This window comes from Leuciscus leuciscus, assembly GCF_965113295.1.
Source record: "Leuciscus leuciscus genome assembly, chromosome: 24".
Classification (NCBI taxonomy): domain Eukaryota; kingdom Metazoa; phylum Chordata; class Actinopteri; order Cypriniformes; family Leuciscidae; genus Leuciscus; species Leuciscus leuciscus.
In genome coordinates, this window is record NC_138723.1 from 5,208,983 (window position 1) to 5,227,152 (window position 18,170).

The 18,170-nt window shown below is 42.6% G+C and overlaps 1 protein-coding gene across 1 annotated transcript; it reads right to left on the reverse strand.

Moving 5' to 3' along the window:
• Positions 1–5,314: 5,314 nt before the first annotated feature.
• On the reverse strand, positions 5,315–7,141 carry LOC309488886 (zinc finger BED domain-containing protein 4-like; the record flags this gene model as incomplete). The annotated part of the gene is made up of 1 exon (XM_082157304.1): positions 5,315–7,141. One exon carries the CDS (start codon positions 7,139–7,141, stop codon positions 5,315–5,317), a length of 1,827 nt encoding a protein of 608 aa, XP_082013430.1.
• Positions 7,142–18,170: the final 11,029 nt, after the last annotated feature.

The following is an 18,170-nucleotide window of genomic DNA, read 5'->3' on the forward strand; positions in this document are numbered from 1 at the left end:
ATGTTCATGCACACAATTTCCTGTTGAAGAAGGATGTAATGACACTTTGAAAAAATTGCTCAACAATGCACAAATGTCTTTCTTACAGGAGTCCTGGATTACTGCCCTCCTGAAGTCTTCACAGAACCTCGATTTCACGCCGTCCCAGCAAATGTCTGGGCTCTAGGAGTGTTGCTGTACGAGATGGTGAACGCATGTCCTCCTTTTCACAATCCAACGGAAATCAAAGAAGCCAAAGTTACATTTCAGAACACCAGCTTATCCAACGGTGAGTGAATGATATTGATAACATTAATAAACACACACATAAAGCAAAAGGCTCAGTACAGACACAGTTAAAGGTGAAGTATGTACAATTTTTGATATATAGTTAAATACTATAAGAAATGTAGCTTTAGTCACAGAAGTGAAAGACAAAATTCACTGCATTTCTACTTTCGGAGATTAAACAGGTCATGAACTCGTCAAAGTGAACAGATTGTGATGCTACACGCTATAAAGCATGCTTTAATACCATACAGCATCATCATGCATCCGTTCAGAAAGACCAATGTTCATAAAGACAAATGCAACACAGTGTCACGGTTTGTGTCTCGTGTTTTCCTCTCCTTGTGATGACGTCATGACTCTGTGTTTTTTTCCTGTGTCTGAGTTTATAATTAGGTCCGCACCTGTGTATCATTATACACCTGCGTCTCGTTGGAGTCGTTTCTGATTCACTATAATAAGGACGCTGAAGCGGAGCATGGCAGGAGAGAGGAGAACCAGCAAACAAGCTTTTCTTTTTCTTTTTGTTTAGTTAAATTACTTTGCTGTTCGTCTTGTTAATATTTGTTACCTTCATATTATTTGAAGTTTATTATGTTTCTTTATCTGTGATACGTGTTTCTTGAGTTTTTACATGTTTGTGAGTATAATAAACGTTAACGCAGCGCACTCGTGTTTCACGTGTCCTCCTTTATGTTGTGAAACCCTTACGTAGCCACTTTTAATAAAAGGGTTCGTAACATAAATTGGGGGCTCGTCGAGATTTCGGATTACTTTAATTTTGTTTGATGAGCAGATAAAGTTAGTGGTGCTGGGCGATCTCCGGGTAGGTAGAGTAAACCAGGGGGGCCGTGCTTAGCGCCGGTTCTCACTAGGGTTTACTATTTATTGTTTTCTTTATTATTTTAGTTTGTTGTTTTTGGAGGTACTCTGGGGGAGAGGCTTGCCTCTTAACTGGTACCCTCTGAAGACTAGAGAGGTCTTAGTTAGGTCTCGGTTAGGTAGGTTTAGGTCCGGAGTCGTTCGTAGCCTACTAATTTACTATGTTTGTTTTTTTGCTCATCAATTTATTATGGCGACGTTTGATTTAAATGAGTTTGTAAGTCAACCTAGCATTGCAGTGTTGGAAACATGTAGAAAGGACGATTTGTTCCTTATTGCTCGACATTTTGAAATACCTGTTTCTAAAACATTGCTTAAGAAAGACTTGAAAGCTTGTTTGTTAACTGGTTTAATTAATGATGGGGTGTTGTCTTTATTGGAGGATGTTCCTGAATCAGCAGAATCAGTTGCAGCTGTTATGGATGAGGAACAACTCCCACTGCATTCTTTTACCTCACTGCGTTCTCTCGCTGGCAATCCAGTTACGCCGGGTGCCGGTGGTGGGGCGAAGGTAGGACCACCACCTCTTTCTTTGTCTAAATTTGAGCCTTTATCCCTCTCTACCGAAGAATCACCTGTACATCAGGGAGGTTTGCGTTTAAAAGTACGATTAGCTCGTTTACAGCTTGAGACGCAAGACAGAGCTCAAGCACGGGGTGGTGGTGGCGCAATGGATAAGACACATGCCTTTGGTGTGAGAGACCCGGGTTCGAATCCACTGTGAGACACCAATGTGTCCCTGAGCAAGACACTTAACCCCTAGTTGCTCCAGAGGCGTGCGACCTCTGACATATATAGCAATTGTAAGTCGCTTCGGATAAAAGCGTCAGCTAAATGAATAAATGTAAATGTAAGCACGGAAGGATGATTTGCAGCATCAGCTTGAATTGCAACGTATTGATGCGGAGATGAAAATTAAAATGCACCAGTTAGAGTTTGGTCGAGATGATCCAAAAAGATAAAAAAAATTAGCTTTCAAAGATAGACCTAGTTCTGAGGTTGAAGCTGCTGAATTAGTGCCAAATATTCCTGCGATACCTATAGTTAACTCTTTACCTGTGTTAACGGATTCTCTTGATCATTCGACTTCGTAAAATATTGTAATTGTTCCACCTTTTCGGGAGAAAGAGGTTGAAGCTTATTTTCAGGCATTTGAAAGAATAGCATCTGCTTTGAAGTGGCCAACAGAGGTCTGGTCATTAATGTTACAATGTAAGTTAACAGGGAAAGCGCAAGAAGTTTGTGCATCTCTTCCGTTAGAGGAAAGTGTTCAATATGAGACAGTAAAAAATGCGATTCTCCGTGCCTATGAGTTAGTACCTGAACATTACCGACAACGTTTTCACTCAACGAAAAAATCTGCCTCTCAGACATATGTCGAATTTGCCCGTGAGAAGGGTATACTTTTTGATCGATGGATAAAGGCGTGTAAAGTCGCGGATTATCAATCTTTGTGTGAACTTTTGCTCATTGAAGAGTTTAAGAATTGTGTTCCTGAGCGTACTGCTTTATATTTAAACGAACAAAAGGTTACTACTGTGCAGCAAGCAGCTGTTTCAGCAGACGAGTATGCACTCATTCATAAACCTGTGTTTGTAAAGCGTGCGAGTGATTTAGGATACACGTCACAAAGAGAGAATGAAGTTAATTCTTCTGACTTTAAAGTCAGGCCTAGTCCATCTAGCCCGAAAATGCGTAAAGAGTGTGGCTATTGTCACAAGGTTGGACATATTATTGCTTATATGCAAAATTCACTTTTACATAGTGTTTGAACATAAATGTGTGTTGGCAGTGTGTGAGCAAAACCACCCTAGAATGATAAAAATCCAATCTCAATAAATCACAAGCACTGTCTCAGAACGCCCTGTTCTAGATTTCCCTCACTGTGATGTAGAAATGTGCTAAGCCCCACCGACGCGGTTTGATTGACAGTCTGGTTTTGGCATAGACCCCGCCCTCGGTGATCTGCATCCTCCATTGTTTCAACGACAGCCGGTGTAATGTCTCATAAGAAGTGTAACTTAGCTGTTCTGTTGAGGAATTTAAGAATGGACATAGTAGTCTTCACTGACATCAGAGCCACTGAAAACGCAGCGGATGGATTTTATTTATGAAGAAACGGCGCCACTTAAACTTCCTTCATTTTCTGACTGACTGTTTAGTGAACGAGGGTCAAAGTTAATCAAGTGTGGATCATTGCCTACAGTTCGCGATTCAACGTCACCTCCAGAAGTAAGTGTATTTTATGATTTTTGAGCAAATAGTCATTTCAATCGATGTCAGCCAGTTCAACAACAAATGCGTCTAAAGCTATTTATTGTCGTCGTCATAGATGTCTCAACAAACAACGTCAGACAGTTTTATGTCACGTAGGCTATCATTTTTGCAGCAATTACAAATGTAAATAAATTAAGGTCTGCTCTATCTCCATAGACAGTATATAAACGTCTATCTCCCTCCCCTTAAGAAAAAAATAAATAAATCGTTTGTACTTAGCAAACGTTATCACGGTATTTGTGTGTGTGTGTGTGTGTGTAGTTTCAAAAAATTGCGCGAACGTTATCACAGTTCGTGTGTGTGTGTGTGTGTGTGTTGCACATCCATAATTGCAAAGGGGACGCGATTAAAACTTTGTAAGTACATAAATGTATCAAATAACCATTCCGAGACGTTTAGTCCATTCTCATTCGTGTCTCTTCATCATCTGGGTCCAGCAGCAGGGCGGGGATATGCAGCTCATTAACATTTAAGGTGGTACACTCCAAAACAGCTCTTTTTAAAACACGCCCCAAAAATGACATTTTCAAATGGTTATAATAAATTAACTGGGGGGTATTTTGTGCTGAAACTTCACAAATGCATTCTGGGGACACCCAAGACCAATATTACATCTTGTAAAAAGGGGCATAATAGGTGCCCTTTAAAACGAAAGCATGAACATCAGAATTTTTCAGCTCAACCTCGCGGTTCAGTTTTAGTAAAAATTGTGTCTCCACAGACCATGATTTCAGTAGCTCCTGATGAGTGTTTTCAGCCTTTCATGTTTGACGGTTATGTATCATTGACTGGTTGTGTTGAGGATCAGAAAGCTGTGAAGATCTTACGTGATACGGGAGGATCTCAGTCTTTTATACTGTCTGACACTTTGCCTTTTTGTGCAAGCTCCGAATGTGATACTAGCACTATCGTGCAGGGTATAGAAATGGGTTTCATCACTGTCCCTCTTCATCGCGTCTGGGTGACGTCTGAATTAGTTTCTGGATGTTTTAATGTAGCGGCTCGTTCTTCCCTACCTGTGAAAGGTATTGATTTTATCATGGGAAATGATCTTGCTGGAGGAAAAGTGATGCCAGTTGTGCATGTTACCAAAATCCCAGTTACTGATCAGCAACCAGATGCGCTCGCACAACATTTCCCAAATGTTTTTGCTTCTAGTGCAGTTACGACACGCGCTCAGGCGAAAAGTCTCGGTAAGGAGAATGAAGTGAATTTAGGTGAGTCTATCTTTGCAGAGATTTTTGAGAAAAATGCTGTGACAGAGCATGTGGATGTTAATTCGATCCAAAAATCTGTTTGTCCCGATCCTGACGTATTTTTGCCTATTTCGTGCGATGTTCTTACTGCAGCACAGAAAAGTGATCATACGTTAGAGAAATGTCGTTTGAGTGCTGACTAGAGCCCGACCAATAAAGGATGTTGAAGGCCAATACCGATACAAATATTTGTTGGTTTTAAAATCCGATATTCCGATATATCGGCCAATATTATTATAATTTTTTTACATTTCAGAAACGCGCAACAAAACATTAACAGATTTCCCTAACATTAGTTATTTGTAGTTATTTATGAGTTTTAACTAAAATAATATGATAATGCATTTTAAAAAGAAACTTGTTTCTTTTATTGTCACAACAGAACATCAAAATATATTAAAGTTCTGATAAATAAAATGTATAAAAATACAGACTTAAGATACGAAACGTAAAGTCCTTTGAACAAAAACAACAACAACCAAATCAAAGTTACCAGTTTTAAAAGACTTGGTTCATAAATATAACATTGAATAGGACTGGAGACAAATTCTGTTAAGTTCTGATAAATAACAACAACAGCAAAATATAAATTGCTAACAGTATATGAGGTAGTGTACTGAATCAGTCAATCCTCAATAGCTCCAGTCCAGCAGAGGCAGGTTGTAGTACAAGAAGCAAAGTTTCTCTGCATTCTCTCCTTTCAAAGAGCTTCGCCTGTCCTCATAAATATTCCCTATGGTGCTGAACACTCTTTCGCTCGCCACAGAGGAGGGTGGACAGGAGAGGTAATGCCTTGCCAAAGCTGACAGTCTGGTGAAACGGCTGGTGTTGTGTTTCCACCAATCATATGGATTCCCACTCTTTCTGTCAATGACAGGCTCTCTGAAGTACTGTTCTAGCTCTTCGATGATCCCCTCTGGTTCCACTGCCTCACTGGTGGATGGAAGGAGCACAGTGTCATACAGCAAGTCTAAGAGACTGGGTACTTGGTCCTCTGTTCTCTGCCTTTTGGGATCGGTCTCCTCAGATGGAGTTTCCGTGGCAGAATCTGGTGGACTGGTCTCCATAGCCTCTTTTAGCCAGGTTTTCACTTTTACCAGAATTTCTGGTACCAAAGGCCGCTCTTTGTAGCGTGGGTCCAGGACACAGGCAAGCACCACCTCTTTAGCGTCTTTAACTTTAGCAAATCTTTTTTGCAAACTGTCCAGCATGAATTTTCTTGTGGTTTGAATACCCCTGGTGGTTGGTCCCTCTGACTCCAGTAAACATTGTAACACTGCTAAACATGGTATAATGCAGGATGTGGATGAGTCCTCTCTGCTGAATTCCAGTGTCACCTCCTCCAGTGGTCCAAGGGTCTCTGCCAGGTTCGACGCAATGGACCATTCCTCTGCTGACAGACATGAGAAATGTCCATAGTCGCTAGCATACGCAGTGATGGCTCTTTTCTGTTCAGTCATCCTCACCAACATGTGCAGTGTCGAGTTCCACCTTGTCTGTACTGCCTGTATGATCGAATGCTGTGGGACACCTAGCTCCTCCTGAATTTTAGATAGGTGTTGCTGTGCCGTAACAGAGTGGTTGAAGTGAGTTGCAATTTTCTTCAGCTTTGCCAGAATGTCCACCACCACTCTCTGGGAACTGAGGCCATCATTGATAACAAGGTGCAGTATGTGAGCACTGCAGCTCAGGTCTGGCATCTCAACAAGGCGCATGCCTTTCACGATATTTGCCCCACTGTCCCTGAGTACAAGCATGACCCGCTCCTCATCAATTTCCCATTCTTCAAGCATGGACAGGAATGTCTCTCCAATGTACTGTCCTGTGTGGGACTGTGACAAGGATTTCACGTTCAAGACAAGTTGGACCTTTTTCCAATTCTTGTCAATGAAATGAGCAGTCAGGCTCATGAGTGCCTCATTTGACCCTGACCAACAGTCGGTGGTAAAAGAAATGCTGTTTCCTGCATTTTCAACTGACAGCAGTTTCTTTATTTTGTTTACAACTCCTGTGTAAATCTCATCCATCTTCTTTGTACGGAAAAATGTCTCTGTCTTTAATGGGTATCTGGGCTCTGCCTTGGCCAAAACCCTTTTAAACCCTGCACCCTCAACAACTGCAAAAGGCAGGATGTCTCTGGCTATCATCTCCATCAGGAGTTTGTCCATTTCTTCAGTTCTTGGATCATTTAGAGTCCATTTTGTGGTTTTCTCTAGCACTTGTTTTAGGGTTGGCTGTGTCAATGATGTGGTTGGAACTTGAGGCTGTGCTTCTTTTTGCGTCTTCTCGTAGATCTCTTTGTGTTTTGATCTAAGGTGTGCCCACAAGTTGGATGTATTTTTAAATTTGAGGCTGCCAGATCCCTGGCTCACAGAGGCTGTACAGATGTTGCATGTGACTGTACCTGATGGGCCTTTTGTGAAATGCTCCCATACTTCACTTCGTCCACCACTTGCCATCTGTCCAAATAAAAAGTAAACAAGCCAGGTGAGATATACAAAAAACAACATAACATAAAACGTAACATAAACATACAAATAAAATGATTGCTGCTACAGCCACAACTATTACTACCAGCATTATTATTATTATTATTATTATTATTGACAGTAATAATTACAAAAAATAATGATGACATTATTACTATCATCATCATTTATATTATCATTAAACAAGATAAAGGTCACTCCTAAATGTTTATGTGCGTGTGTGTAATAATTAGTCCCTACATTGCCTTATAAGCTACCTTATAATTACCGTATACCCGAATATAAGACGACCCCCCCCCATTTTCCAGACTTATTTTTGGGACAACTTGTTTTGGGGTTTTCAAGAGAAAATATATATTTTTTTTTTTTTCTCTCTCTCTCTGCGTCTCACGCACACACATCCATCTCTCTCTCTCTCTCTCTCTCTCTCTCTCTCTCTCTCTCTCTCTCGTTTTAATTCAGTTAAACACAGATATTATGTTGCTTCTCTAATTTTAAATGCATATTGGAAGGGAGAGCTGGTTTTGTCTTAATGGGTCGCTTTTCAGACACTATTTCAGATTAATTCCGTTGTTCTTTCTCCCTTTCCCCCCGTGATTTTGTCTATATCGCGAATATAAGACGACCCCCCATTTTTCAACCTATTTTTAGGACAAAAAACCTCGTCTTATATTTCGGTATATACTACAATGTCAGCTTACTTATCCCTTTACCTGCACTTTTTTAATTCTTTCCATCAAGCTACATCAAACCATTTTCAATCATCAGTTGCTGCCTGCCTTCTAAAACCTACTATTTAGCGATCTAAATCCATTATGTGACTCGTTAATGCTGCGGCTGAACGACAGTCTGCAACGCACACTTGGCGTCATTGGATTTCACACACGTGTAAAAGAAAAGCTAACTTTTATGCACAAGCTACCTTTGATACTTTTTCTCTATGTCTATGTTCACTCCTCGCAAGTCTAACTTACATTTTACAATGCAGGGACTGTAACTAGAGATATGCTAGTTATAAATACAGTAATCATTACTTTATTTAGGCAGAATAAGTTCGTTGTGGTTTCCAAGCTCGTTAACGTTAGCGGTCTTCCACTGATAGTGGCATTAGCTAGTCTATGATGAGCCATAATTTAGCAATGGATAACGTCATACTGCAAATTGTAAAACATACATTTTCAATATAACAGGCCAAGGAGAGATGATACGTCTCATTGCTATAACTGTCACGCTATTAAAGAAATACTTCAGTCACATTATCAAAAGTTAAAAGGACAGTCAGTCAACTACACTTAAAATGTTTGGAAAATGCCTAATATCGGCCCACCGATATATCGGTCGGGCTCTAGTGCTGACACTAAAAAGTCACCTTCGTATAACCATCAGTTCTATTGGAACAACACTGTGTTAATGCGTAGCTGGAATGCTCGATTATGATGAAAATTCGGATGATTGTACGTGGTCCATCAGATTGTGGTACCCTCGAAATTTCTACAGCATATTTTAAGCTTGGCACATGATCATCCTTGGTCTGGACACCTTGGTATAAATAAAACTTACCATCGGGTGCTCCAGCATTTCTTTTGGCCTGGGTTGAAAGCTGATGTGTCTCGATATTGTAAGTCTTGTCATGTATGTCAAGTAGTAGGAAAGCCCAATCAGATTGTGCCATCTTCTCCACTTCGCCCTATTCCGGCTGTAGGTGAACCGTTTGAACGCGTCTTGGTAGATTGCGTCGGGCCGCTGCCGCAAACTAAATCCGGTTCTCAGTATATTTTAACAATTATGTGCGCTGTCACACGGTTTCCAGAAGCAATTCCGTTACGGAATATAACTGCCAAAAGCGTCACTAAAACTCGAATAAAATTTTTCACAACATTCGGATTGCGGAGAACTGTTCAAACAGACCAAGGAACTAATTTCTTGTCAAAAATATTCCGAAATGTGTTGAAAGATTTGAGCGTGTCACATCCAGTGCCTACCATCCTGAATCGCAGGGGGCACTGGAGAGGTGGCACCAGACGCTGAAGTCCAGTTTGCGAAAATATTGCCTGGAGGCAGGGAATGAGTGGAATGAGGGAGTCCCTTTGGTTTTATTTGCACTGCGTGAAGCGCGACAAGAGTCACTTGGTTTTAGTCCGTCGGAATTGGTCTTTGGACATAATGTACGGGGTCCTTTAAAAGTACTGAAAGATGAATTTTTCTCTACTGGTGTGACATAACATAATGTGCTTGATTTCGTTTCTCGTACCCGTGAACGATTGTGAAATGCTTGTGCTGTCGCGAAAGAAGCTCTTTCTCTTTCGCAGAAGAAAATGAAGCGTCATTTTGACAAGATCGCGGTTGTGCGTAATTTTATGACTGGAGAAAAAGTACTAGGGCCCTATTTTAACGATCTGAAACGTAAGTGTCAAGCGCAAAGGGCGCTGTTGCTATTTTCCCGGCGGGATAAATGCCTCTTGCGCCCGGCGCAAATCTAAAAGGGGTTGGTCTGAAGTAGCTTCATTATTCATAGGTGTGGTTTGGGCGTAACGTGAAATAAACCAATCAGAGCAACATCTCACATTCCCTTTAAGAGCAGCCGAGGAGACTTACGTTCTCATCAGGGACATTGGGGATGGAGAAACGCACCCAAATTAACTTCGGTTAAACAGGCGTATGATAATTTGGGTAAATGTGTAAGCTAGATGTATGCTTTTATAATAAATTATCTATCTATCTATCTATCTATGATTTGCAAAAATGAAAACTGCTGCTTCTGTGTAGATGAGAGAATCAAAGTGCGTGTTGTGCACACGCTACATTGATTATGGCCAAGCATGCGCCCTTAAAATAGCATATGAATAACATGCGCAACGCGCCACTGACTTTAAACTATTTTTTCCTGGTAAGTGGCGCAATTGTTTTCTAAACCTGCAAAATAGCATGAAGGAACGTTTGCGCCGGAACACGCCTCCTCTTTGCGCTGAACCGCCCCGGGAGCTCAAGTGTATTTCCTAACTTACCGACGTGCGTCTGAGGAGGGAAAAGTCCGCTTTGCGCGGGTGCAAAATAGGAATGATACATGCGTCGGTGTACAAAGTCAATTGCGCTGGGTGCAAGATAGGGCCCCTAGTGTTGCTTCCTTTGCCTGGTTCTGCTTTAGCTGCGCGATTTGCAGGTCCGTATGAGAACTGAGAAGACTGATGAGGTGAATGATTTGTCCCAGAGTGAGGTACAGTCGGTGTCAAATGTAGAACGAGTATCTTTGCTGTCCAGGACCATGGGTGCTGAAGATGTAGATGATGGGTTGAAAATGTCAACGGAGATGTTCAGTGGTGGTCATCTAAAGAATTCAGAGATTTTAAGAGTTTTACCATCTCATTTGTCTTATTTATCTAGTGAACAGCGCCAGGATGTGATTGACTTAGTAGAAGATTATCCTAACTTGTTTAGTGATGTTCCGTCTGGTACCTCTGTCATCCAGCATGATATTGAGGTGGGTAACGCAGTTCCCATCAAACAGCATGCGTATCGTTGTCCAGTAGGTAAACGGGAGATCATGAAATGTGAAGTGAACTATCTGGTTCAAAATGGTTTCGCCAAAAAGAGTAATAGCCCGTGGAGTTCACCGTGCATTTTAGTACCTAAAGCTGACGGTTCATTCCGTTTCTGTACTGATTTCCGCAAGGTGAATTCTGTGACTGTGCCGGATGCATTTCCGTTGCCTCGAATAGAGGATTGTATTGACAACCTTGGCACTGCTCGGTACATTACGAAATTAGATCTTTTAAAAGGCTATTGGCAGGTGCCATTGACTGAACGTGCTTCTGAGATCTCCGCATTTGTGACTCCCGATTCTTTCTTTCAATATACGCGTATGGCGTTCGGTCTTCGGAACGCGCCTGCTACCTTTCAAAGGTTAATGTCTACAGTATTAGGTGACGTTCCAAACTGTAATATTTATCTTGATGATGTTATTTATTCTTCTACGTGGACTGAACACATCTCTTCCTTGCACAATGTTTTTAGCCGATTAACAGCCGCCTCTTTAACTTTAAATTTGACTAAATGCGATTTTGCGAAAGCCTCCGTTACATACTTGGGGAAACAGGTTGGAAACGGTCAAGTACGTCCGGTTGACGCAAAAGTGACCGCTATTCTTGCATACCCTGTGCCCACTACGAGGAGAGAGTTGCGACGATTTTTAGGCATGGCTGGCTAGTACAGGTGTTTTTGTAAAAATTTCTCGACTGTGGTCGCTCCCTTAACGAAGATGTGCAGCTCTAAAGTTGTTTTTAATTGGACTGATGAATGTCAAAGTGCCTTTCTGTGTGCAAAGTCTCTCCTTTGCAGTGCTCCGGTGTTGTCTGCTCCTGACCTGGCTCGTCCGTTCAAGCTTGAGGTAGACGCCAGCGCGACCGGAGTTGGAGCTGTCCTGCTTCAGAGTGGTGCTGATGGCATATCCCATCCAGTATCTTATTTCTCAGCTAAATTCAACCGTCACCAGTTGAATTATTCTACTATCGAAAAAGAGACTCTAGCTATGTTGCTTGCTTTGCAGCACTTCGATGTGTACGTTGGATACAGCTCTACTCCTGTCATCGTCTATACGGACCATAATCCATTGTTTAAAAAAAAAAAAAAAGTACAATCATAACCAACGTTTGATGCGCTGGACGCTAATGGCTCAATGTTATAATCTTGAGATCCACCACAAGAAAGGAACTGACAACATCGTGGCAGATGCCCTTTCTCGGGGCTAGGTAAATGTATAATTTAATTTATATGTAGGCGTGTAAGTTTGTATTATTATAACTATGTTCTTGGTTGCTTTTACTGTTCGCTTCATCCAGAACCTGTCTAAAAAAGAAGACTGGTTCTTTCTTTAAGTGGGGGAGTGTTACGGTTTGTGTCTCGTGTTTTCCTCTCCTTGTGATGACGTCATGACTCTGTGTTTTTTTTTCTGTGTCTGAGTTTATTATTAGGTCCGCACCTGTGTATCATTATACACCTGCGTCTCGTTGGAGTCGTTTCTGATTCACTATAATAAGGACGCTGAAGCGGAGCATGGCAGGAGAGAGGAGAACCAGCAAACAAGCTTTTCTTTTTCTTTTTGTTTAGTTAAATTACTTTGCTGTTCATCTTGTTACCTTCATATTATTTGAAGTTTATTATGTTTCTTTATCTGTGTTGAGGGCAAATGTGGCTGAGTCGTCGTGAGCTGATGTAAACACTCAGGAGCAGTTGGATGAGTTGGAAACAGGTGCGATCTTTTTATTTACCCCAATTAAGGCCAAAGAAAGGCAATAAAAATGTACAAGAAAAAAAATAAAAAAAATAATACTGTTTAGTAAATAAAGTAAATTGAAATGAGAGTAAAAAAAAAAACCCCACAATCAAAATTTTGCAGCTGCTTAGAAAATGACCTTTGCACAAGCCACTATACATAGAGCATCACACAGACTTATGTCCTCTCATCTCACGCTCCTCCCAAGAGAATGAAGCTACTAGTCTTTATAGAACTGAAGGCACCCCTGAAATTGGCACATACCAACACAATATTACAATACAGGGGTGGCTCAGGTGAATAGCCATAAATGCTTAAAAACAGCCGAAATGCTACAACTATACAACTAGAAAATTACAAAATATTATTTATATGGTTCCAGCTAACATTTGGCAAAGCCACAAGTCATATTAACAGCCAAAAATGTATAATTCAAACTCCGGGTCACTTCCAATTGACCCGGAAGTCATAGCGTCATTTAAACCCCACAATTGCGGCAAAAATTCCTTTACACAAACAAACCGGAGACGCCAGTAAGACACAAAGACGGTATGTCAACGCTATGTTCCTTTTAAACTAAATAAACAGATACATAATTAACGAAAACATGTGTTGCGTGGTTCTTGAAACTGATCATGATTGTGAAATAAATGGCATGATTTTAAACAGTAAGATATGTATTGATAGTAGTAGCTATAGCAAATAAATCACCGTAGTATTAGATATAAGTGTGCACACGAAAACTACGGGATTACTGTGGGGGTTTTGATAATGGTTAGGTTACCGCTGATTTGAAACCGTATAAGGATTAACAAAACACATTGACACGCTTGACAAACAAATACAGGCAACATTTGCACTGGAATAGGTAGCGCGTCGCTGCCGTGACGTAGCTATGCGCCCCGTCACAATCTGCGATACGTGTTTCTTGAGTTTTTACATGTTTGTGAGTATAATAAACGTTAACGCAGCGCACTCGTGTTTCACGTGTCCTTCTTTATGTTGTGAAGCCGACAACATCATCCGCAAAGAGCAGAGACGAAATCGTGTTTCCCCCAAACCTGACACCCTCCGGCCCCTGGCTGCGCCTAGAAATTCTGTCCATAAAAATTATGAACAGAACCGGCGACAAAGGGCAGCCCTGCCGGAGTCCAACATGCACGGGGAAGAAGTCTGACTTACTGCCGGCAATGCGAACCAAGCTCCTGCTTCGGTCGTACAGGGACCGGACAGCCCTTAGCAAAGGACCCCGGACCCCATACTCCCGGAGCATCCACAGGCCGCCATGAGGGACAGTCGAATGCCTTCTCCAAATCCACAAAGCACATGTGGATTGGTTGGGCAAACTCCCATGAACCCTCCAGCACCCTGTAGAGGGTATAGAGCTGGTCCAGTGTTCCACGGCCTGGACAAAAACCGCACTGTTCCTCCTGAATCCGAGGTTCTACTATCGGCCGTATTCTCCTCTCCAGTACCCTGGCATGGACTTTCCCAGGGAGGCTGAGAAGTGTGATCCCCCTGTAGTTGGAACACACCCTCCGGTCCCCCTTCTTAAAAAGAGGGACCACCACCCCGGTCTGCCATCCCAGAGGCACTGTCCCCGACTGCCACACGATGCTGCAGAGGCGTGTCAGCCAAGACAGTCCCACAACATCCAGAGACTTGAGGTACTCAGGGCGGATCTCATCCACCCCCAGTGCCTTGCCACCGAGGAGTTTCTTGACTACCTCGGTGACTTCAGCTTGGGTGATGGACGAGTCCACCTCTGAGCCCTCAGCCTCTGCTTCCTCAATGGAAGACATAGTCCACTTGGACTCAATATCTCCAGCCTCCCTCGGGATCCGGTCGAAGCTCCGCCGGAGGTGGGAGTTGAAGATCTCTCTGACAGGAGACTCGGCCAAACGTTCCCAGCAGACCCTTACACTATGCTTGGGTCTGCCGTGTCTGTCCAGCTTCCTCCCCCGCCATCGGATCCAACTCACCACCAGGTGGTGATCAGTTGACAGCTCCGCCCCTCTCTTTACCCGAGTGTCCAAGACATACCGCCGCAGGTCAGATGAAACGACCACAAAGTCGATCATCGACCTACGGCCTAGGGTGTCCTGGTGCCACGTGTACTGATGGACACCCTTATGCTTGAACATGGTGTTCATTATGGACAAACTGTAACTAGCACAGAAGTCCAATAACTGAACACCGCTCGGGTTCAGATCAGGGGGGCTGTTCCTCCCAATCACGCCCCTCCAGGTGTCACTGTCGTTGCCCACGTGGGCGTTGAAGTCTCCCAGTAGAACCACGGAGTCCCCAGTCGGAGCACTTTCCAGCACCCTTCCCAGAGACTCCAAGAAGGCCGGGTACTCTGCACTGCCATTTGGCCCGTAGGCACACACGACAGTGAGAGACCTATCCCCGAACCGAAGGCGCAGGGAAACGACCCTCTCGTTCACCGGGGTAAACTCCAACACATGGCGGCTGAGCTGGGGGGCTATAAGCAAACCCACACCAGCCCGCCGCCTCTCACCATGGGCAACTCCAGAGTGGTGAAGAGTCCCTCCTCTCTCAAGGAGTGTGGTTCCAGAGCCCAAGCCATGCGTGGAGGTGATCCCAACTATCTCTAGTTGGAACCTCTCAACCTCACGCACAATCACAGGCTCCTTCCCCGCCAGCGAGGTGACGTTCCACATCCCTAGAGCTACTTTCCGTGTCCAGGGATCGGGTTGTCGAGGCCCCCGCCTTCGACTGCCGCCCGATCCTCTCAGCACCGGCACCTTACGGTCCCTCCTGTAGGTAGTGAGCCCACGGGAAGGCGGCCCCACGTCGCTCTTTCGGGCTGAGCCCGGCCGGACCCCGTGGTGGGAGGCCCGGCCACCAGGCGCTCGCATACGAGCCCCAACCCCGGGCCTGGCTCCAGGGTGGGGCCCCGGCTGCGCCATACCGGGTGACGTCACGGTCCTCGATTTATTTTTTTAACCACTCTTAGTCTGACCCGTCGCCTAGGACCTGTTTGCCTTGGGAGACCCTACCAGGGGCATATAGCCCCGGACAGCATAGCTCCTAGGGTCATTCGGGTACTCAAACCCCTCCACCACGTTAAGGTGGCAGTTCAAGGAGGGGGCCTCGACAATCCGATCCCTGGACACGGAAACTAGCTCTAGGGACGTGGAACGTCACCTCGCTGGCGGGGAAGGAGCCTGAGATTGTGCGTGAGGTTGAGCACTGAGTACTGAGCCTTGCGGTACGCCATACTGAACCGATTCTGAACGGTATGACATCTCTTCATTTACTTCTACAAACTGATAACGGTCAGATAAGTGTGATTTAAACCATGCTAATGCAATTCCATTAATGCTAACATCATTTTCGAGTCTATTCAAAAGAATGTTGTTATCAGTTGTATTAAATGCAGCACTGAGATACCGTAACACTAATAGAGAGATACAACCACGATAATAAGAGCAAATCATTTGTAACTCTAATGAGAGCTGTCTCAGTACTATGGTACGGTCTAAATCCTGACTGGAAATCCTCACAGATATCATTTCTTTCTAAAAAAGGAACATAGGATACTTGTCTAGTATTTTTGACAGAAAGGGTAGATTTGAGATCAGCCTGCAATTGATTAATTCTCTAGGATCAAGATGCGTTTTTTTAATAAGAGGTTTAGTAATAGCCAGCTTAAAAGTTTTTGGTACATATCCTATTGACAAAGATGAATTAATGATTTTAAGAAGAGGATCTATGGCCTCTGGAAGCATCTCTTTCAGTAGCTTAGTCGGTATAGGGTCTAACATACATGTTGTTGATTTAGATGATTTAATGAATTTAGACAATTCTTCCTCTCCTATAGCAACGAATGAATGGAACACTACAATGCACTGCCTGATGCGATACTGTGGTAGGCAGTTGCATAGTTATAATTTTCTCCCTAATATTATAACCTCTAGGTTTGTTTTATTCCAGCTGCTTAATTTTTCTGGCTGCTCTCTGGAAGGCCCAAGTGTGCTCGTTGTACCACGGCGTTGGACTATTTTCTTTAATCTTCAACTGTGTCTAAAGTGCTGGAAAAGAGAGAGTCAGTAGTTTCTGTTGCAAATATCGAGTTCTTCTAAGCTATCTGGGATGATGAGGAGATGAAACTGATCAGGAAGATTATTTATAAAGCAATCATTAGTGGACCAGCACAAATGTCAAACAGGATTTATCATTTACACTAGATAGTGTTACATTAAGCACCAACACTTCAAAATAATTCTATTTGAAATTCGTCCAAGACTTCTCAGTAATACTGAAGATATTACTATAAATTACAGCAACACCTTTGCCTTTCAGATGAGGCTCATGTTTATAACAATAGTCAAGAGTCAAACTGCCTAACTAAAGCAAACACTGATAACCATAATGATGACCAAATATGTTCACTAAATCATCAACATCTAAACCTCTGTTAATTCTCAATAAGAACTTCTGAAGTGAAGCTGGTAATGCTGTTTGTGTAGTTTTTTAATCCTCCTCAGTTGAGATCTTGAGAGATTATTTTATCTTCATCTGATTTCATCTAAGGCTGTGGCCAAAGTCAGTTGTAGTTCTTGTTGTTTCTTTTTCCTTCAGTGATTCTGTTTGTTAACAGTTCTTAACATGTTCTTCCTGTAGAAGGTGAAAGAAATCATGACAGAAGAGTTTTATAATCGATCATGGGGAATGGTGAGCCATGAAGAGTTCAGCTAGTTCATAATTCCTATTTCTGATATGTTTTATCTCCGTCAGATTCCCATCAGCTCACTCTGGATCTGAACACCGGAATAAACACCTCAGTCTGTCTGAGAGGAACATTACTTACACTGACACAGTCCAGATGTATCCTGATCATCCTGACAGATATGATCAGTGGTATCAGGTGTAGAGAGAGTGTGTGTGGACGCTGTTACTGGGAGAATGAGTGCAGTGGGTTGGATGTGTATATATCAGTGTCATATAAGAGCATCAGCAGGAAGGGACGGGGTGAAGAGTGTTTGTTTGGACGTAATGATCAATCCTGGAGTTTGTTTTGCTCTTCCTCCAGTTACTCATTCTGGAATAAGACTGAACTCCCTGTAAAGTCCATCAGCTGTCGTAGAAAAGGAGTGTGTGTGGATCACAGTGCAGGAACTCTTTCCTTCTACAGCGTCTCTGACACAATGAGCCTCATCCACACGGTCTATACTACATTCACTCAGCCGCTCTATGCAGGGTTTTGGGTTTGTGTTGGATCATCGAAACTGTGTTGATGACTCAGAATAGATTGTAGAGAGATTTTACTCATAATACTTTGAGCTGCATGATAAAAAGTAAAAGTGAGATGTTACAGTCTCTTATTTACTTATTTTCTCTTAATTACAGTAATGCAGCTGAATTTTTTTCCACTGAAATAACACAGAATAAATTTGTTTATTACAGTTTTTCTGAATTGCTAAAACACTAAACTCTCTGAACCAAATTCTCAATAGCCTAAACAAATTTGTAGAATAAATCACTCTTCCTGTAAAACATTAAACAAGTTCAGGTAGCCTAGTTAAAACATTGTTTGCAAATCTCCTCTCTTTTTGCAAAACTCCAAACACATTCTCACTCATTAAAACACATGCACTGTGATGCATTTATGTTTCAAAATGCTAAAACACAGGCAGGAAAAAGTTAAACACTCAAAATTGTTCACACTTATCTCTAATGATGTTCTGTTGTGTTATCTATATT